The sequence below is a fragment of the Lactuca sativa genome, chromosome 1, assembly GCF_002870075.4.
Source record: "Lactuca sativa cultivar Salinas chromosome 1, Lsat_Salinas_v11, whole genome shotgun sequence".
Lineage (NCBI taxonomy): Eukaryota > Viridiplantae > Streptophyta > Magnoliopsida > Asterales > Asteraceae > Lactuca > Lactuca sativa.
Window position 1 is genome coordinate 75,502,573 of NC_056623.2, and position 23,244 is coordinate 75,525,816.

The 23,244-nt window shown below is 38.5% G+C and overlaps 2 protein-coding genes across 2 annotated transcripts; one reads left to right on the forward strand and one right to left on the reverse strand.

The window, feature by feature from the left end:
• Window positions 1-206: 206 nt before the first annotated feature.
• LOC111918491 (cytochrome b-c1 complex subunit 9, mitochondrial) lies at window positions 207-1,387 on the forward strand. The gene is made up of 3 exons (XM_023914150.3): window positions 207-432; window positions 910-957; window positions 1,148-1,387. The coding sequence occupies exons 1-3, from the start codon at window positions 316-318 to the stop codon at window positions 1,193-1,195; spliced, it is 213 nt and encodes a 70-aa protein (XP_023769918.1). The 5' UTR covers window positions 207-315; the 3' UTR covers window positions 1,196-1,387.
• Window positions 1,388-2,888: 1,501 nt separating this feature from the next.
• LOC111918490 (transmembrane 9 superfamily member 5) lies at window positions 2,889-5,696 on the reverse strand. Its single transcript, XM_023914148.3, has 7 exons — window positions 5,377-5,696; window positions 5,128-5,168; window positions 4,456-5,050; window positions 4,225-4,356; window positions 3,982-4,138; window positions 3,426-3,910; window positions 2,889-3,285 (listed from the first exon to the last, which is right to left on the reverse strand). The coding sequence occupies exons 1-7, from the start codon at window positions 5,622-5,624 to the stop codon at window positions 3,069-3,071; spliced, it is 1,875 nt and encodes a 624-aa protein (XP_023769916.1). The 5' UTR covers window positions 5,625-5,696; the 3' UTR covers window positions 2,889-3,068.
• Between the last annotated feature and the right edge of the window lie 17,548 nt (window positions 5,697-23,244).

Consider the following 23,244-nt stretch of genomic DNA (forward strand, 5'->3'; position numbering starts at 1 on the left):
CGGTTGATCCGGAGTAAGCGTTCCGAATCCAATGAAATGGGTCAGACCACCCAAAAAATAATCCGAAATACGTTCCACGATCCATTCCGGAATATGTGGTTATTTTGTAAAAAAAAAATAGAAAAATAGATTATATTTTGTAAAAACTTCCGAAATAGTTATACTACTCAATGATTTAATCATTCAAAAATACTCGTAAAAAAGTAAAACTAAAAGTAGAGAACAACGAGAGCCATCGCCATTCTGATCAAAAGGCGAAACAGCATTTCTCCCCCATTTCGTCAACAAGCGTGAGAGAAGGAGAACGCCATCGCCATGAATTCGGCAGCTCGCAGAAGCGGAGGTCTCTTCGAAGGGCTATACAAAGTCCTTATGCGCCGTAACTCCGTCTATGTCACGTTCGTCATCGCCGGCGCTTTCATCGGTGAACGGGTTAGGGTTCCGATCTCTCCTTATGTTTTTGTTTGTTTTACATATATCTTAATTTCATTTCCTGCTACTAGTTTTGATTCTTCATATATCCATACGGCTGATTGTGTCTAATAATCGAATCCTGAATCTGATTTGCCATCGTTCTTTTGGAGATGTACAGAATCGTCCTCCATATCAAATTAATGAATTTTTCTCTTAAGAATCCTACGATTGAGGAAATAGTGTATGGTTACGATTTTGATGTTTGAAAAATGTTAATACAGAGTGTAAAATTATCACCAGACATTGGAGAAACTATTAACCACATCAATACGATCTTTATTTTCTGCAAGAAAAACTTGGTTGAATCAATGGGTCTAATTACATGTTCAAGTTCTTTTTACTGAGTTTTAGCGTAGGTTGTTTGTATAATTGTATCTAATCATTTGTTATTTTATATACTTGACTGATTTAGTTATGTGGATTTACATGTTTCAGGCAGTGGACTATGGAGTTCATAAACTCTGGGAGAACAACAATGTTGGGGTAATGCCCAGTTCTTTCTTGGTTGACTTTCTGTATTTTGTTTTGTTTTTTCAAATGCAAAATGGTCCAAATTCCACACATAGACATGTATGCACACATATACACATGATCATATGTACATATGGTGCATATATAGATGTATGTATGTGTATGTAATATGTATATCTAATACATTGTTATCATTATGCAGAAGCGATATGAGGACATTCCTGTTTTGGGACAGAGACCAACCGAATGAAACTAGCATACGACTTAATCACTTTCTGTGATTGTTTTGTCAACTTTTTGGGATCTTAAAAGGATCAAACCATTTGAATCTTTTTTTTTAATAAGTATTATTTAGGTTCATCAACTCTGCATAAAAGCTTATTTTGGTTGATGTTGTGAGAGATTGTTCTATCAAATTCATCAAGTGTTGCATTTTTCTCAATATGGTTTTCTAATAGGGAATGTAAATGGACATGAAAGGGCTTGTTTGTGTTTGTTTGTTTAAGTTTAATGAACATAATCACATAAAAGAATAATTATTGTCATTAGCATTAGTGCATTACACAGCATTAAGGTCCATCTAAAACAAGAAAATCATGATCCCTGCTTTGATGTTTCTTCCTTCGACTCCCACAATCATCATTAATGTGAAAGTGACTATCAAATTCATCATTGTCAAGTACCTCAAAGAACTTATTATGTCAACCTTCATCTCCTTCAGCACCATATCCAACCCACTTTGCTTCACTATACGCATAAACTATTTATTTAGTCTTCAAAACAAACGATTTATGCTTAGGGTTACATCTATACTAAGGAAATCTATTTATATAGACGAGTTAACCAAAAATTTGTCATAGGTTAGGGCTACGAAACATCACCGACTCATCTAGCTCATTGCTTGAATACTGTAGTTGCGACATGTAGGACAATGCATCCTTTCTCATTAAGCACCACAATTATGATATGCTGGATAACCTGACCTACTCTGAAATTCCTATAACTGCCCTCAGTCTATCCCGTATGCTTACTCTATAGTCACTCCACATCTGCCCTGTAGTCTTGATCCCACTCCACAACTTCATAATCTCACACTTTGAGGTTGATAAACCAATCCACTGACATCCAAACTCGAACTAAGTAACACCCATCTCTCTGGCCAATGTATTCTCTTCGTGTATCTGGAAGGCTAGTTGAAGCCATTCATAACTTCAACTTTCTTGTCATCGCTATCACAACATTGGTAACACATGTCTACTGGATTCTTAGTATCAAAGATCTTGAAGCTCAAAATACCATCACTTATCAATTCTATGATAAAGCAACACCTCCTATGCATGTGTTTCTTTTTATTGTGAAATCCTGGATTCTCCGCGAGGTGAACAACACAGTGGTTATCACAATGCATGACATGATCTTCTTGTTTCTGATAGGATGTTCTACAATCAAATAAGCTCCTTGATTGCTTCTACTAGAGCCATGAACTCAACTTTTGTGGCTGAAAGAGCAACACTCTTCTTCAATGCTTAGTCTCTGTAGCCACAATGAGATCAAATGGAAGATCAGACTCCACAACTCAACATTTCTCACCCCATTCTAATAACAAATTTGTTGGCCAAGATGAACACCACCCATGCTCATTTTATGAGTTATGACCCATTATTCTGCTCAATTTTGGTGGAGTGAGGGCATCAAGTTCTACAATTTCTATGTTATTAAACTTAGATGGTTTCACAAAATAAGTTTGTAAATTGGTAGTTCCATGTTCACTAAAGACTTCAATCAGTTCATTGTCAACAATATACTTTGATATTTTTTTCGAACAAAAACCAATGTACCTGGATATGCCAACAATATCTTCGACATTTCCAAGTGCCATTAGGCTAAAGTCAAAGTCCTTTCTAAGTTCTAAAAACTAAAATTACATTTGCACAATACTATCATAACCTAACTTTGACATTATGATTTTCATTTCATTAACCAAAAGTCCAAAACTTAGATATAGAGACAATGTGTATACTCAATACACAATCTCATGGCCTACGTTTACAAAATTCAATGGAAGATCAGAAAAAAATAAAATAAATAAGGGTTCATGTTGTAAAGATAAAGACAATGAAAGTTCATTCACTTTTAATAGCATTGTAAATATGCTGCACAAAGATCCACGATGACTGAAAACTGATTGTAGCAAGCATCAGGAAGAACGCATAGCAAAATAGGAAATTGTAGCAGAAAAAAACCGTTGACTGCATGAACCCATTCATGTTTGACTTTAAATAGTAGTAGACACAATACCCAAACATAAAGATAGCAACCGATCCCCCACGAAAAACAGACCTGTTTCACAAGCCCAAAATTTGAATTTAGTTAATTCAATATCAAGATTTAACAACCATTATCGAAATGTAGCAAACTATGTTGACTTTTAAAGTCAACACAATTCATGTGAATTCTATGAGTAGATACAAAACATATACCTCCACCACCATTGATGATCTTCTACTGTTAGTTGAATGTAGGTCATTCCAACACTCAAAAGTGATACAAGAACAAGAAGAAGAAGAAAAGTTATAAACAAAATACTAGGAAGAGTCAAGATTTTATAGCTCCAAATAGTTGCATACAAGTTATGCAACTCAAGAACAATTGCACTAAATGGTAAAAGACCCGAAATCAACATTTGACCATGAGTCTTTCTATACCAAGTCAACAAAGGAATCTCCCTTGGGGATATCTTTGTAGCTGAAGGTGCTTGAAACTTTGACCTAAATCGGTATCCCATTATTCCACCAAATGCAAGAAGTGGAACTGAAATCAAAGTGTATGAAAGTATGATCATGATTATTGTGCTAAATGGAAGTGATGAAGTAGCTCCAATTGACATGGAAATTGTATTGAGAAGAAACATGGTGATAGAAAGTGGCCCGGTGTAGAGAATCCCAGATAAAAGAGCACATCTTTCCTGCAAAAAGTCAACTTTTAGTCAAAATTGACCTTGAAAGTCAACATAAAATATGGTAACTTGTTACTTACCCATCCAGTCTCTGAGAATTGACTAAAAAATGAAGCAGAAGTGTATCCAGCTATTGGAGATGTAAGTATAAAAAACACCACAAGAGAAGTTGAAATGATTCCTCTGTTATATGGATATATGACTCCAAAAAATGCCAAAAGGAATAAGAAACAAACACTGTTTACAAAAAAACATAAACATTATTGGCTTAATTTAAATAAAAAATGAAGTAATCTTGAGTTAATAACTTAATATGTTCATACATGGTGAATAATTGTGTCCCAGTTCCCAAAACAGCACAAAACAACGCCATTCGTTGAGGACATCTGAACACGTCACTATGAACATACTTCCACCCCACTTCTTTATCTTGTTCTTCATCTCCACTAGAATATCTGCAATTAAAGAAAGAAAATGAAGAAGAAAGACTCGAAAGTGGTTTAATTTGAATGAAGAGTGGAGACGGAAGACTGAAGAGATGAAGTTATCATTACTTCTTTAAATCGTTCTTCAGATGACGCATGAAGAGTGTTATAAGGAGCCCCATAAGAAGCACAATGATGACTACAGAATTAACGAAAGAAAACCAATGGATTTGTCGTTGTGTGGGCAACAATGAAGCTCTTGAATACTTGTTCATCCTGTTTTTGTAATCAATTGAAGTCGAATTCCATGATATTGAGTAAGTAAATGTAATGTCGATTTCGGTTTTGTCAGTGATATCTACAGCATGATTTGGATCACTAAACGCACGTATTTCTATGACTTGATCATCATTGTAAAGAGCATCGAATTGTAGGTGTTTGAACACGTAATATGTGGGCCCGTTTTTGTTATTGCCACCTGTCCAGCTATCAGCTTCTGTTTTTCCAGTGAATCCCCATAGTGGAAGATTGTCGTAGTACATCTGGAAGTAGAATTCGTTACTGATTGCGTGTATGAATCTTGTTATATCGTCTTTTTTAAGCTTCTTTTCACATAGGATTTTGTCAGATTTATCTTCTCGGAAGTTTAAGGTGTATAAGGTGTTGCTCAATCTATCTCCGTTTAAAACTTCCCCTAAAGTTTCCTTCTTTGGGATCACTTCATCTGCAAGATAATTAAAGAAATTATGGATTGAAGTTTGAAGAAGTAAAAAGATTGAAAAAGATTCGATCTAATGGTACCTGGAGAGCAGAATGGCAAATCGTAATATTGGTATGTTTCACTGCAAGAGATATCAAGGAAACAATCTTGAAAAGAACTTGAATTAAAAAAAATAATCTAAATTGGATATACTGGGAATATCAGATTAACCTTTTCTAGGGTTTATACTGGGAATGTCAATTTAAGCACGAAAGTACACTAACATTGATTCTACATATAGCATTTCTCAATCGGAGTAAAGAGAAATTTTAAATACAGCAATTACTAACCTGGGATTGTTCAAGGGGCCAACTATGTTGACAAATAAGGGTACAGTATCTCCTACATTGTACCGATGATCAAACGATGAAGCTGTAATTGGGGAAACGAAGAGGTCTAGGGTTGTCAATAGCAGCAAGAAAAAACCAATTAGGGTGGATGTGTGACCATGAGTCATAATAGATGATGGGGAACAAGATTTTCGAGGGAAATCAACAAAACCGAAAAAGGTTTCAAGAAAAATTGTGGAGCTGATCATGGAATTCGAGTAAAATATCACTGATCTACATGCTTCGAAGTGGTCAACCAGCTTCAGATATGTTGATCATTGACAAATTTGAGAAAACAAGTTTACAGTTTCCAAAAATTTAACTTTAGCCCCCTTATAGTTTGGTTATACATCACAACGGTCCCTAAACATTCTTGTGTGTTTTTAGCGTAAAAAGTGTTTGGCGGCCTGTAAGGCTGTAGGGAGTGGCTGCGGTTTAAAACTGTGGTTTTGCTACATAGACATGGAACACTGCCCCCTGGTACGGTCTCCTACGGTTTAGGCCGCCGTGTGGCTAAAAACTGCCGTAACTTTTGATTGGTTGATGCTCTTTAACTGCCTTTGCGTTTGAAATTATTCTTTTTTTTAAACTTACCATATATAATATATACTTACCATTTTTTTTACAAAATACGTTATGCAAATCTAGCTAATTTCTTGTTTTTTTTTTTCAAATTTTTAATCCTTTTTTTTAAGTTGTAGGTTTTATATTTCTAATTTGCTTTTCTAAATTTTTAGGTTTATTTTTTAAGTTAATCAATGTATGACATTTTTATTTTTAATTAATGAAATATTATATTTTTTAAAAAAATAAAGATTTTATCCATTAAAAAATAATAATAAAATAAATCTAAGTAATGCAATGTAATGTTTTTTTTTTTATTTTGAAATATTGAAAAATTATATATTTTTTTTATCAAAAATGAAGTTTTATTTAATTAAATTCTTAAAAAAAGTGTGACACCACTCCTTGAATATGGCAAGAAACCACACTTGTATGGTAAAAAGTGATATGACGCATATGTGACAGTGAAAGAAGTACAGTTTCAATGGCACCACTCCCTCCGGTCTAAAACTACTCCTAGTCTCCTATCTATTCAACAACTCATCTTAAGAATTGTTTTCTAAAAATGAATTCTCTATATTATAAAATTGATTAAAAAATGAAAAAATATAGGCCAATAGCCCAATAGTAACTCTCCAGATGGTGTAAACATGGTATGGAAGTGGGGTGATATTTGTTTGGTATTTGCATGGTTTAGATGGCTTACACCGTTCATGATGGTGGCATGCCAAGCTTCTTAGTTTCAAATGGCATTGAATGTTATGGTGAGAGAGATGAGCAAGAGATGACTGAATTTGCATGTAAATGTATGTTTATTTATTTTTTATTTTATTTTTATCAATTTGACCCGTCTTTAAAAGTGATATATCATACATCTTTTGTGACAAAAATGACGTGACGATGAGATGGTTGCTAAAAAACTGATGTGGTAGCATGACCTCACTCTCTCTGGTCTAATCATTCACTTTTTTTATATGACATTTATTTATATTATTATAAAGGCTTTGAATGAATATCATTCTATTATGACAAAACTTCATAAATGGTCCTTATTGTTTTAGAAATCTGATATGTAGTCCTTAAATTTAAAAAATTTCCCAGATAACCCTTGTAATTTCAAAACTTTTAACAAACAAACCATGCAAATACCAAACAAAACTTTTACTGTCATTTGATTAAAATAATATGATAGCATTTCCGTTATTTCATTAACATAATGACTATTTATGTGATTTTGTCTTATTATATATATTATTTAAAATACAAAGGGTCTCTCTCCAAATAAATTCATTGATTCTTGATTTCTTTTACCTTAAACCTCTATTCTTTGTTTTTCTTTTCTGTGCTGAGGCCTAGTAAAAGCGAGAGGATTCTCCCTTATTAATTTTTGATCTTCAACAACAAAATGAAAAAAAAATCTTTGAATTGACTATATATATAAAAAAACTGAAAACACTTAAGAAAACTATTACCAAAACATTCTAGACAACAACACCCAAGATCAACAACATAAAACCAAGGATGTGTACAGTCACACCTTCGCCTTGTCACGGTCTTCAAAAGTACATGAAACAAAACTAAAACTATAAGTCAACACTTAGTAAGTTCCCCTAAAGTACCACCACATAAACATAACAAACAACATGCAAATATGAGCCTTCATCCTAACGGGACCGCCTGGCAGGGCCTACAACCTATCTGGACCACTCTCTGAGCCTTCGGCATGACTGGACCACCTTGCAAGGACTACAGCCTATCTGAACCGCTCTTTGGGCCTTCGACATGACTGGACCGCCTTACAGGCCTTTAGTTTATCCGGACCTCCCTGTGTATCTTGACCTTCAGCACAAAGCAGGACCGTCTCAATTCGGTATACCATCACATATCAACATATACCATAACAATCAATAACTAGCATATACAGGTAGTCATACAGATCTAAAAGATCAATACACCATAGCAACATCTTATATACCATGATACAAATATAACAGATTAATATCGTATAACAACACACGGTAAAACCAGGATATCATTCCAATGGGCAGACCTTGGTGCCTTCAACCCGTAAGTCCAGTGGGGAAAAACTCACCCCCACAGCCTGAATGCAATCTGAATAACTCCCAGCTCCAACAACCGGCTCAACCCGAATCCTAAATGTCAAAAAAATTCCCATTCTAAATTAATAAAATTTTACCCAAATACCCTTGGTCAAAATCAACAAGTCAACTGAGTCAACCCAACCGAGTTGACTCAGGGCTCGTATGCAAGGAGTACTTTGGAGGTATGCGGGGCATACTCGAGCTTTGACCCCAATCGGGGGATTAACCACGTACACGCTGTGTACTTCGAATTACGTAGGGCATATGCTCAGACTTCCCATTTTCTCAACAAGAGCTTAATGCATTAATTTCTTATGTCCAACTTTCAGATCCAAGGCCAAAATACCACTAAGAGTCATAAACTTTCCAACTTTCCAACTTTTCATGTCCATTAAGTGCTTAATACACAAAATCCCTACTTCTTAATGCCTTAAGACCCTCTAGAGCATGCATGGAGGAAAACTAAGCACCAAGACCACATTTTTATGACTCAAGACCCCCCATAAGGTCTGAAAGGACGACTTATTTGGTCAAGAGAATGCCATGCTCAAGAATTACCATATATGGGACCAAAAGGGCCATAAATGAGGAAATAGCTAGATCTACAAGATAGGGTGATCAAGCAAGGAACTTTTTACCTTCTGGAGGTAGCTAACAAGTGAAGAACCCTAGATCCAAGCTTCTTTCCAAGCTCCAAGTCGTTGCACCAACTTCTTCTTCTTCTTCAAGAACACCACCAAAGCACACAAATAGGCTCAAAATGCACTCTTCTCACTTAGGGTTGCTCGAGATTCGTTTTTCTCAAGTGGAGGATGATAAGGGGATAAGAAATAAGAGATAATGATGTTTATATATGGGCAAAACCCTAAAAATATGAGTCCGAAGGTTAGCCATGTACGCCCTGCGTACGCGGTGTACGCCCAAAATACATTAGTATGGGCCATTCTTGTAGTCTTTCTCAAACACAAGGGTCAAAGTGCAATATTCTTTCATACTTAAGGTTAAAATTGAAATTACCTCATCATCGAGATGTTATAACTTTCCCCCACTTGAACTAGATTTATCCTCAAAGTCGGTTGCCGTGAATAACTCAGGATAATGCTCCCACATCTTTGCCTCTGGCTCTCAGGTCCACTCGGATCCTTTCCAATGTTGCCACTGAACCTTTACCAAAGGTATCTCCATGTTGCGCAAAATCTTCATCATTCTTTCCATTATCGCTACTGGCCTCTCAATATAATTCCGACGTTCATCGACCTGAATATCATCCAAGGGACCATTGCCTCATCGTCTAACATGCACTTCCGCAACTGAAAAACATAGAAAATGTTGTGGATCTGGCTGAGCTCACTCGAAAAATCCAACCGGTAGGCCACCCTGCCTACCCTGTCGATCACACAAAACGGTCCAATATACTGGGGAACCAATTGTCCCCTCTTCCTGAAGCGTATCACACCCTTCCAGGGTGATACCTTTATTAGAACCGTATCGCCGACCTGAAATTCCAACTTTGATCGGCGTCGGTCGATATAACTCTTCTGTCGACTCTAGCTCTCTACTGTCTCAACCTGATCTGATGTATATGCTCCATGGTCTGAAGGACTACCTCAGTCGTTCCCATGACTCTGTAACCAACCTCCCCCCAACAAACTGGGGTATGAAAACTCCAACCATACAGGAGCTCAAAAGGCGGGGCACCAATGCTAGAGTGATAGTTGTTGTTGTAGGAAAACTCCACAAGAGGTAGGTAGGAATCCTAATTCCCACCAAAATGTATAACACAAGCTCGAAACATGTCCTCAAGTGTCTGGATGGTCCACTCACTTTGGTTGTTGGTATGTTGATGATAAGTAGTGTTGAAATGCAACCTCATACCCAATTCCTCGTGGAACTTCTGCTAGAACCGGGAAGTAAACCGAACATCTCGGTGTGATACAATGGAGACCGGAACCCCATGACAAGAAACAATTTCCTGAACATACACACCGGCCAAACTTTCGGCCGAGGAACTCTCCCAAATGGCCAAAAAGTAGAAATTCTTGGTTAATCGATCCACGATGACCCATATAGCATCAAATCCTTTGACAATCTTCGGTAACTTGGTGATAAAATCCATAGTGATCTTTTCCCACTTCCACATGGGAACCTCCAAAGGCTGCAACTTGTCGTGTGGCCTTTAATGCTCAATATTAACCATCCTACAAGTTAAGCACCTCTCAACATAGCAGGCTATTGTTGGATAAGGTGTCTAAGTCCATAACTATATTTGGTATGTACTTGACCTGAGAGTAGCATGTTCCATTTGGGTTGCTTGGCACCGGAATAATTTGTAAGGATGAGCTTTTGAGAAGAGGATATTTATGATTTATTAATATATTATAAGTTCTAATATATTAATATGAAATCATATTATTTAATTAGTATTGATCAATAATTAATTTGGAATTAATTTCGTGGTCAAAAGAGACTAATTAAATATAAGGGGTTGATTTGGTAAATCATTTATTCTTATGGTGTGGGCCAATGATCCATGATTCCTTAGGTTGGGCTAAACCCATGTAACAACCCATAGATAATCCATGGAGGTTTAAACCCATGGAGCCTAAGAAATATGGAAAGTGATGCCTATTAAGTTTTACATGATGTGATCCTAGTTTTGCCACACTATATAAGAGACCCCATGGCTCCTAAAATTGGCACCCTAGTGTTCTTGGAAGAGCTATAGCCGATTTTTGAGTGCAAGTATTCCCTCTCAAGTTCTCCATGGTTGGTGGTGTTGTGTGAAGCATTTGAGGCATCATATTTGGGGTCCTAGGCTCTTAAAGGTCCAATAAATCAAGCTACAAGAAAAGGTATGTCTTCTAACTAGATTTTTGTTATACAAGTACCCATGACTGCATGCTAGCTAGGGTAATGCTTTGGAAATTCATTTTGCATGTATAATTAGAGAAAACATAGATCCAAAGCATTTAGGGTTGTATGTGAACCATAAGGTTGTTAGGATGCTCAAAACCCTTTAGTAGTATTAGAGCCTAAGGTTGTTTTCTATTATACTTGATGTTATTTTGATTTTCAAAGTGAAAAAAATCGAATTTCTGCCTTCTACCCAGTGAACTCGTTGAGTCCACTGGGTGACTCGCCAAGTCCCCTTGTAAAATGACCAACTCGACGAGTCCAGTTCATGCACTAGCCAAGTTGGTGCTCCAGTGGGTAGATTTTCGACTTTTTCCAGAAATTGGATTAGGATCATTACCCCAAACTGTTTTTTGAAACATGAAACCTGTTTTTTCATAAGGTAATGATCATGCTTGTCCAATTAAAATATAATTGTCAAAGTTTTAAGAGTTATATTAGTTTATATGATTTCTTGAAAATTGTTGATGTGAATTATCTATGCTTATGAGTTTAACTAGATCATAGATATTATGTGACATTTCTTGTTAGTTTAATTGCATGATCTAAATGGTTTTAATGGGCTCCATAACTTGTCCTCAAGTTATGGAAAACCAAAAGTCTTATTTTAAAAGTAATTAAACTCATACATTAAGAAAATGAAAATTTTTGAATAGTATCAAAACTTGCCCTCAAGTTTTGGAATTTGTAAAGTCACACTTATGAAACTTTATTTCCAAACCCTATAATTTTAAAAGTTTAAAATCCAACCCTCATACTTTATAATATTATAGGTTTAATATATATATATATATATATATATATATATATATATATATATATATATATATATATATATATATATATATAAGAACAAGTTATTCTTACCGTTAGTAGACCTCATTCACGAAGCCGGTCTATAAGCGGGTATAAGGTTACATCAAATGATAGTTTAATGGGTGTCCACTCTTACCCACCGCTTTCTTGATTGGTGGAGGGTCGTTAGCCGAATGGGTAGGATAGGACTATAATTCTCATTAAAAGTATAATGATAATAATAAAGTAACTAAATGTTTTATTAAAATTCCTAATCTTAGTTACTTTAGGAAAATGTGAAATTGATGTTAATCCATGAAATTGCACTTTGCACCTTGCCAAGTCATTAATGGAGCGTGTGTGGTTAACCGACACATTAACTTGGACTATTCTCAATTCAAAGGGTATCGATTTCTTAAGCAAGCTAGCCTCATCTCGTGTTTATATTAGTCGGCATGCTAAATTTGATGAGCATTTTTTTCCATTAATTGGTGATGCGTCTCCTACTCCATTTGAAAGTTAGATTTAACAAATTTTTTTGGATGATGCTCCTTGTATGCAGGATGGATCCTCGGATACTCCATCTGATCATCCCAGTCTGACACCCACAGTCACACCCACATACTCATGTGGGATCTGTGATGAAGATCTAGCTCAACCCAACACATAGACTCCAATATACTCCTCTTCAGATGCACCCTATCCTCTGCCTATAGTACATCCGCTTGATAACATTACAACATCACCGTCAACCCATCGGTTCATCCCTGCAACTAATGTTGTTCCACAAATGGACTAGTCAGCTCTGGTCCCCAAGCCTGTTTCGACCTCTTCTAATGATATGCCAACACCATCTACTGGTCCTGTTTCGTCCGCTCACTTTTGTAGACACCAGATGACTATAAGATCCAAGGTCGGCATATTTAACCTAAATATCGGGATGATTTGGCCTTTACTTCCCCTTATAGGCTTTTCTCCGCCTTATTTGCTTCCACCGATCCGAAGGGTTTTAGAAGTTGCAAATGGATGGCTGCTATGCATAAGGAAATGGATCCCTTTCATCATAATCACACTTGGACGTTGGTACCTTGTCCTGATAATTATCATGTGGTTGGTTGGAAATGGTTATTTTGTACCAAATACTATGTTGATGGCTCCATTGAAAGACTCAAGACGAGTCTTGTTCCTTATGGAGTTAGTCAGATTCCTGGCTTAGATTTTTCTCAAACATTTAGTCTGGTCGTTAAAGCCTCCATAGTTCATACTGTTTTATCTTTGGCTGTTATCAATAATTGGAAGCTTCATCAACATGATGTTAATAACACCTTTCATCATTGCGATTTGAGTGAGTGTGTGTACATGGAGAAGCCACCGAGATTTCAGTATCCATATTTTCCCAATCATGTGTGTTTTCTCAACAAAGCCCTTTATGGTATCAAATAGGCACCACAGGCCTAGTTTCATCGAACGAGTACCTTTCTTGTTGCTAATGGTTTTGTGTGCAGCAGAGTCGACACCTCTTTATTTGTCTTTAAATGTGGTTCATGCATCTTGTATCTTCTTGTCAATGTTGATGCCTTAATTCTTAGTGGCAACAACGCTCAAGTCATTTAATCCTTCATTACCAAATTAATTAATGAGTTCGCTATCAAAGATCTTGGCAAACTTAGGTTGTTTCTTGGGCTTGAGGTGACTTACATTGATATTGGGTTATTTCTTAACCAATCCAAGTATGCACATGAAATTTCTGAAAGGGCGCATCTTCTTGATTCTATACCTGTCACCACACCTCTTATCTATAATACTGCATTTACGACCAATAGTGAGCTTTATAATGATCCTACTCACTATCGGTTCCTTGTTTGTGCTCTGAAGTATTTAACCGTTATCCGCCCAGATATTTCCTATGTGGTTAATTAGGTTAGCCAGTTTTTCTAGGCTCCGACTGTCTCTCATTATCAATGTGTAAAGCGAATCCTTCGGTATATTAACGGTACTATGTCCTTCGATCTCACCTTTTCCCGCCCAAAATGTGGAATGGGCTCGTTGTATTGAGACACGCGACTCTACTTATGGCTACTCGATATTCCTAAGAGAAATATAGTCTCATGGAGAGCCAAGAAGCAACCCTCTATCTCTCTCTCCACCTGCAAATCTGAAAATCGAGTGATGGAAAAGACTACTGCACAAATTATATGGATCACCCATTTATTGCAAGAACTTCATGATTTACCTGCAGCTTGGCCAACTCTCTCATGTGACAATAAGAATGGCCTCTTTCTTACTCAAAATCTAGTCTCCCACAAACGATCTACCCATATTTATATTTATTATCACTTTATTCGAGAACTTGTCTCCTTTGGCAACTACACACCAAGTTTGTTCCATCCAAGCTTCAGGTGGCTGACATTTTTACAATGAGTCTTCCACGACATCAATTTGAGTTCTTCTGAGATATGATTCACCTCAGTCCATCACCGTTTCGCTTGACGGGGGACATTAGTCACACTTAATTTTATATATTGTGTTCAGTTTATATTCTTGGTGTAGTTTGTTGTATATCTCTATTTTTATGAGGGTTGTATGTGTATTTTATTTCATTATCTATAGAGATTCTCTCTTACTTATTGGGCAATGAGATTAAACCTTTCACCAGCCCACTGACATCTGTATATAGGATGTTAGCTGTCTTTGTGTCTCTTGCATGTGCATGTTGGGTTGGGCCTATTATTTGTATTTTGGGTTGGACCCATTATTTTTATGTTGGGCTAAGCCCATTTATATGTATGATGGGATAGGACCTTTTATATGTACATTAGGATGGGCCCATTTGCATGTTGACCTAGGCCTATTTGTATGTATGTTGGGTTGGACCCATTTTTATGTTGGGTTAGTCCCATGTATGTGGTAAGTGGTATTTTAGGGAATTCACTAAGATTTGTGCTTACACTTTGTGGTTTAAACATTTCTAGGTACTTCCAGTTCCAATAGGAAGGGCCCGACGTGACTGCACATCACCCCCTAATGATTTCAGAATCCATGATTATTTTATTCTGATGATTTTGATATAGTATATTATGATTCATTTGAGACACAGGATGTATCGATTGACGATTTTAAAAATGAAAATTTTTATCATCATTTTTAGGATGTTACATTCCTTATATGAAATCAAATTTGTGCGTTCTCTATATACGTACTCTTGGTTTTACAATTACTACGACTTTCTATTATATCGTTTAGGCTATTAAGCAACTTATCTAAAAATCACTTTTTGCGACATCCGAAGCCAAATCAGATTTAACGCGATACTTCAATACAAGACTTCTTCATTCTTAGTTGGGTTTGAGCGTTCCTTATATATCCAGAATCCTTATTGCGACTATTTCATCTTTCATTAAGGTTAATTTTCCTAATTTGTAACACTCATTTTGCACGTACTTTTCATTTATAGCTTAAAGTATAATTTTTTTTGCATGTATGGTCCTATGTCGTGCGTATGTGGTTATCTACGCAGGGCGTAGAAAGGAAATGTGGGCACAAGCATTTAAAACCTACGTGAGGCGTATCAATGTGTACACATTATGTAGGTGTGCTAATCCTAAACTCTAATTTTTATGGTTGTGACCTTATTTCAGTACCTTACCTCCCTTGAGGCCTTCCTTATCCTCAACCTCTACTGTCCCAAACAACCAACTGAAAACCCTAATCCCTTGTGAGCTTTTTTTGAGCCTTTTTGTGTGTTTTGGTGCATTTTCAAGAGTGAGGAGTCTATTAGTGTCGATTAGGGTGGCTTAAGCTTGAAGATCCAGAGCTTTCATCTCATTTGCAAACTTCTAACGGTATAAAGCTTGAACCTTTATGATTCATTGGGTTAGATCTAGGATAACTTATAGATTTGCATGCTTTTGGCCCATGAGTTTGGCCTTGTGAGTAAGAGCTACTCCAGAGCTCAGGGTTGTCATTTATTGTTGTTTCTAAGGTTCATATGTCATAAAAATGGGACCTTGATGGTTATATTTCACCCATACAAGGGTTTGAAATCATTAATGAAAATTACGGAACTAGGGTTTGGTCTTGAGTTCCATTAAGTCATGCAAAGGCATAAATTCAAGAACTTTATCATTTTAGACATCCATTAGGTTTAGTAATGAGTGTTGTAAATTTGTTCTTAAGGTATTAAGAGCATAAATGAAGTTTGGCTTCATGCTCTGTATGCATGGGGGTAATCCGGGCTACACCCAACGTAGCTTGGTTCCCACCTATTTTTCTGGATCAAAGCTCTATGCCCAGTGTATAGCTAGTGTACGCAGCTCGTAGGTCAACAAAAGGTTGACCATTGACTTTTGATCAGATTGACTTTTGGTCAACTGTGAGGGGTTTAAGACTTGGAAGTGTAAAATGGTCTTTTTCCCAAATAAGGATTTGTCGTGGTATTTTGGACTTTTTTCCAAATAAGGATTTGTCGTGGTATTTTGGACTTGATAAGTTGGGATAATTACCTTAATTTCTAATTTGGGTTGTATTGGATATGTATCATGTGAGGAGGTCCTCGTACCAGTAGTTCGGGTGTGAGATTTGTTTGTTGTCGTTGATGTGAGTCTCTTCACTATACTCGTGGGTCGAAGCCACCAATGTCAGCCCATTGGATTATGTTTGTATGATGATAATTATCTTTGTGACACTTGCTAATATGATTTTACGTGCTTGTTGTTTTTGTGACTCTTGCTGAAATGACTGTACGTGGGGTGACATAGACTAGTTCGGTTGAAAAATACTGATTTAAAACTACGGTTGGAACATACCGATTGAGTTGAAATAGGCATGGGGGTAAAATAGACTCGTATAGCTTCGAGCTGATATATATATATATATATATATATATATATATATATATATATATATATATATATATATATATATATATATGGTATGGTGTATTTTGGGGAACTCACTAAGTTTTGTGATTACAGTTTATGTTTATGGTTTTTGGTGCTTTCGTTTCCAAGCGGAAGAGCTCGACATTATTGTACTGCATCCACTAGTGTTCCATATGATTTGACTTATTTGTACTCTGATGATTATATGACATGTTTTTATAATATGATGGATTTTCTAATTGAATGGATGGTTGTTTTGAACGATTTAAAGAATTTTTTTTGGGTCGTTACATAATATTATTATTTTATTTTGACGCATGTTTTAATCTTATTTATTAAAGTATTAAATACATATATAATATACACAAAACATCATATAAAATACATAAGCACATAAATACATGAATGATCCTTTCTTATTCATTCATAAAAAGATTACAATAATTGACAAAAGTTATTACTAAATATGACTATTTCTAACAAGAAACACATGCATTACAACTAAGTCCACTAAAACACCATATGTTGATGACTCATTGTATATTCATCCTAATGATACTATTACTGGAACTATTATTTCATTAAAATTACTTGGAACTAAAATTTTTTGAATTTGGAAAAGTGTTATGACCAGGGCTTTAAAAGCCAAAAAAAAACTTGGTTTTGTTAAAGGAACTATTAATAAAATTGAAAATGTTCCTATTAAGTCTCTTAAGTGGGAAAGAGCCATCACTTCCCCCCCCCCCCCCCCCCCTAAAACATTTGAACTTGGTAAAAGTGGGGCCATGAAACTCAACTTAACAACGTGATTTGAAAGACTTAGGTTATCGCATTGGGAACTTCCAACCATCTCAAGTGGAAAAGATGATTCCAAAACGATTCAGAGAGAAAGGGAAAGAGTTTAAGGTGTGGATTTGAACTAAATGAAGGCTTCTATTTATAGGGTTGGTGCATGCGGCACAATACGTGCGCATCGTGCACGAGCCTCGTGGCCTATCCAAAACTTGCCACATGTCACCTTCTTAGTGGCCCACACCTCTCACACCTTGACGAGTTGGGATGTCACACATGCATGATAGTTTCATTTTATTCACTTATTTTTAAACTTTATTTTAGCAATTTTCACTCATAATAAATCTAATCTTCATGCATATTTTTCCTTTTTTATTTTATGACTATTTCGGGTATTTTTTTAGTTTCGTGAGCATAATTGCAGAGTTTAAGGAAACTAGCAGAGTGGGATATTTGGGAGGCAAATGGACTTGGAGGAAAATGAATAATCATGGGCTAGAAGATTGATGAAGATGAAGAAAATCATGGGCTTTTTTATTATTTGAAAGCTTGGAGAAGATGAGCTTTGAATTTACAAGAAAATGGAAGAATATTTGTGCATGGGGAGATTATTAATTGGGCGAATACGTGAGCTATGGGTGATTTGGAGAAGCTTGGGCTAAAATTAAAGAAATATTGAAGAAAAATGGACTACAAACGGATTGGACTCGATCTGGGCCAGTAGCCTAAGATTTGGAGGCCCAAAAATCAAATTAGCCCACAGGGGCATTAACGGAAATTGTGACTTCAACTAGGAAAAGTCTATGTAATGCCTACTCGTTATAATGCCTAAGTTTATATCCCGAGAATGAAGACGCACAACTGGTCACCAATTAGTTTATAATCTTATATTATATATAAGATTATGCCTAGTTATTACTCTTCTTGGATTTGGTGGACCAACCACAAGAGCCAAAACGATAAATTTTTTGGACCTTTCAAAGGATATATATCCCGAGAATGAAGACGCCCAACTGGTCACCAACTTAACCACCATGTAAAAGAGGGAATATTTGGTCATCTTACTGAATAAGTATAAGAAAGAATGTGGTTGGATGATTGTTATTATCAAAGTTCTAAGTCAAGTATGGTTCTCCTGTAAAAAGAAAGTCAAATATAAGAAAAGAGTCCCAATGGAGGAGTGGAAATTAAAAAAAATGCTGACACATGGAAAATTATCAAGGTTAATGGATATCGGTTGAAGTTTTTCTGTGAAGGCTTTCACTCAAATGTCCAAGACATAATCCATCTGGACCCCCGATGTGTTAAAGCAAAGTTTGGAGGATCTCTCGCCAAAGACGTTAAAGAAGGACATTTTTGGGAAGCATTGCGCTTTTGTATTTTCAATTTCAATAAAAAACTTTTGAAGATGTTTTTGGGATCCTAAAAGAGTTGTTTTAGAAGGAATGAAGTGAAACAACCCAAAAATACTACCCAAAAATTTCGACTTTTATTTTAACAAAAACCACGAAAACTGAGTATCACATAATAAAACCATATGCTGCGTGTTTCAAAATCCATAATAACATACTATGAGAAAAATGTATCACAAATATATCCAAACATATCAATAAACTGAATCAACTCCCAGGACAAAACTAAAGCTGTGGTGTGTGCGATGTCATCATCCCGAGCTCTTCCCTTTGCTTGCGGAAGTACCTGAAACCAAAACTGAAACTGTAAGCACGAAGCTTAGTGAGCTCCCCAAAACTACCACATACCATACAATACATATAAAGCACATACTGGGCCTTGTCCATTGCATCGGACCGCAGTCCGGAACTAGTTGCATCGGACCGGAGTCCGGAACTGACTGCATCGGACCGAAGTCCGGAACTAACTGCATCAGACCGAAGTCCGGAACCGGCTGCATCGGACCGAAATCCGGAACTGACTGCATCGGAACGAAGTCCGAAACTGACTGGGACCGTGTCCCCTGCATCGGACCGAAGTCCGGAACTGACTGATCATAGCATAGCATAACACATATCAACTAGCATAGACACATATACTGCATCGGACTGAAGTCCGGAACATATAACACACAAACATGCTCAAATCACATAGACATCAAGCATACTGAACTACTGCTTCGGACTAAAGTCCGGAACTACTACTAACTAAACGGGCCGACATTGTGGCCGTAGACCCGTTCCTACTGGAAGGAAACTCACCTCGTGAACTGGCTGCTGTGTGTACGGCTCTGGAAACTAACTGCTGCTGCTCCGGTATCTCCCCGGCTACAATTCCATAAGATACTCAATCAGATGCTAATCACTGCATTGGGTAAAATGACTCTTTTACCCTTGGTCAAAGTCAACTCTCCCGGTCAAAGTCAACCTACAGTTGACCTGACTCGCCGAGTTGGGCCGCCAACTCGCCGAGTCCCTAGTCTCACTTCTCAACCCTACTCGTGGCTACTCCTCGAGCATGGCATCGACTCGACGAGAACCCTCTCGATTCGAAAACTCATACAATTTGCATCCAACTCGCCGAGTCATATGAACAACTCGACGAGTTGTTCTTCGATCTAAAAAGATTGTCTTGGACTCGCCGAGTTGTATGAACAACTCGTCGAGTCCCACCATTACTGAGTCTACCCAACGACTCACTGAGTCCATCCCACAACTCACTGGCCTCCACTCGAAATCACTCAAAGGGGTAAAGATCGGGGACTCGCGACTGGACTCGCCGAGTCCGAAGAACGACTCGCCGAGTCACATGCATGCAGATCCTAAAAACTCGATTCTGATCAAAACCACTGCATACACTTTATAGATCTGAGCTTCCTTAGTCCGATTAACACGTAAAGATTCTATCTTTACGTGTCCAAAAGCATCAATGAAGATTATAAGGCTCAAAAAGCATGATAAAGGCTAGATCTAGGGCTCTTATGCAAAGTAACTTCAAAAAGGCAATAGATTCGGGCTCTACAACTCCTGAATGAATAGATCTAGGGATATCTCGACCTATTAAGGCATCCATACAACTATAAGGTTAGAAAATACATCAAACTAGCCCTAGAAATGATCTAATGGAGGTTTTAAGCATAAAACAGGAGGATTCCGAGAAATACCTCAATGAACTCTGATTTTGACCTTGGATCTTTGCTCTACACCTCTTCTCCTTGTTCTTTTCTTCTTCTTCTTCTTCAAGCCTTCAAAAATCCACACAAAAACATTTAAATCAATCAAGGAATGGATTAGGGTTTCTCACAGCTCTCTGAGGGTGAAGGAAGCGAGTTTGGGGCACATAACATTGCTTAAATAGTGAGCAACCCGGGGATTTAGGGTTTCATCCTGGCAGGCAGACTCGCCGAGTCCCGAATATGGACTCGCCGAGTCGCCGATTAACACGTGCACGAAAACTCGACCCTACTCGACGAGTCAGGCCATAGACTCATCGAGTCCCTCTATAAAACTTCTAAATAAATGCCACGGGAACAAGATACCAGAGATGAGGCGTTACAATTCTCCCCCACTTGTCTCAGACTTCGTCCTCGAAGTCTGCTACGGCTGAATCTGCAAATAACTCCGGGTAGTGCTCTCTCATTTCCTCCTCAGCCTCCCACGTCCACTCAGACCCCTTCCGGTGCTGCCACTGAACCTTCACTAACTGAATTGCCTTGTTCCTCAAGGTCTTCGTCTTCCGGTCCAGAATCGCGACCGGCCTCTCAATATAATTCAGGCTGCTATCAACTTGAATGTACTCTAGGGGAACAACCGCTGACTCATCCACCAAACACTTCCTTAACTGAGACACATGGAAAGTGTTGTGGATCTGGCTAAGCTCTACCGGAAGATCCAACCGATAAGCAACCCGACCCACCCGGGCCAAAGCCCTGAAAGGACCAATGAACCTGGGACCCAGCTTTCCCCTCTTCCGAAACCTGATGACACCCTTCCTGGGTGAGACCTTCAGAAGGACCATATCGCCCACCCGGAACTCCAAGTATGAACGCCTCCTGTCGGCGTAGCTCTTCTGCCGACTCTGCGCAGTCTGCAGTCTACTATGGACCTGCTGAATCAACTCGGTCATCTTGAGCACCACCTCCGTGCTCCCAACGACTTGCTGACCAACCTCGCCCCAACAAATCGGGGTCCTACACTTCCTCCCATAAAGCATCTCAAAGGGAGGTCGATCAATGCTCGCATGATAACTATTGTTATACGAAAATTCCGCTAATGGAAGATACGTATCCCAACTGCCACCGAAGTCTAAAACACATGCCCGGAGCATGTCCTAGAGAGTCTGAATCGTCCTCTCACTCTGCCCGTCCGTTTGAGGGTGGAAAGCGGTGCTGAAATGAAGACGAGTACCCATCTCGTCGTGAAACCTCTTCCAGAATCTGGATGTAAAACGGACATCTCGGTCTGACACCACCGATACCGACACTCCATGACGTTCCACGATCTCACGCACATAGATATCGACTAACTTTTCTGCCGATATGCTCACTTGAATCGGGATAAAATAAGCACTCTTCGTCAACCGATCCACTACTACCCATATCGAATCTACTCCTCATGCGGTCCTGGGAAGCTTGGTGATAAAATCCATGGTGATGTCCTCCCATTTCCACACGGGAATGTCTAACGGCTGCATCTTGCCGTGAGGCCTCTGGTGCTCCGCCTTGACCTTCCTGCAAGTCAGGCATCTCTCAACATACCAAGCGACATCCCGCTTCATGCAGGGCCACCAATAATCGGGTCGAAGATCTCTATACATCTTCGTCGCCCCTGGGTGGATAGAAAATCGAGACTTATGAGCCTCGTCCATCAACACCTGCCGTACTCCACCCCAGTATGGTACCCACACCCTCCCATGAAGCGTCAGCAATCCCCGACTGTCATAATCAAACGAAGCTACTCGGCCCACTATCCTCTCACACTTTTGCCTTTCCTCCTTGAGGCCCTCAACCTAAGCCTCCTTGATCTGCTCCAACAATGGAGTAATCACTGTCATCCTCAAACTCAAATCCCTGATAGGGGCTGCCGACACTTTGCGGCTTAGGGCGTCGGCCACTACGTTGGCCTTCCCTGGATGGTAAAGGATCTCACAATCATAATCCTTCAGCACATCCAACCATCTCCTCTGCCTCATGTTCAGACTCGGCTTATCCATAAGGTACCTCAAACTCTTGTGATCCATGTAGATAGTACAACGGACCCCATAAAGATAATGTCTCCAAATCTTGAGGGCAAACACAACCGCCCCCAGCTCCAAATCATGGGTAGGATATCTAGCCTCGTGAGGCTTCAACTGCCTCGAGGCGTAAGCTATCACATGGCCTCGCTGCATCAACACTGCTCCCATACCTGTGATTGAGGCATCACAGTAGACTACGAAGTCCTCTACTCCCTCTGGCAAGGTAAGGATCGGAGCCTCGCACAATCTCTGTCTGAGGGTCTCGAACGCTGCCTGCTGCTCAGGCCCCCAACGAAATACCACCGACTTCTTGGTCAGTCGGGTGAGCGGCACTGCTATCTTGGAGAAATCCTGAATGAACCTCCGATAATACCCTGCCAACCCTAGGAAGCTCCGAATCTCGGATGGAGACTTCGGGACCTCCCACTGCATCAACAACCTCTATCTTGGCCGGATCCACCAAAATACCCTTCTGGTTGACGAGGTGACCAAGGAACTGCACCTCGCGCAACCAGAACTCACACTTGGAGAACTTTGCGAAAAGTCTCTCCCCCCTCAAAACTTCCAGCACCTCCCTCAGGTGCTCCTCGTGCTGC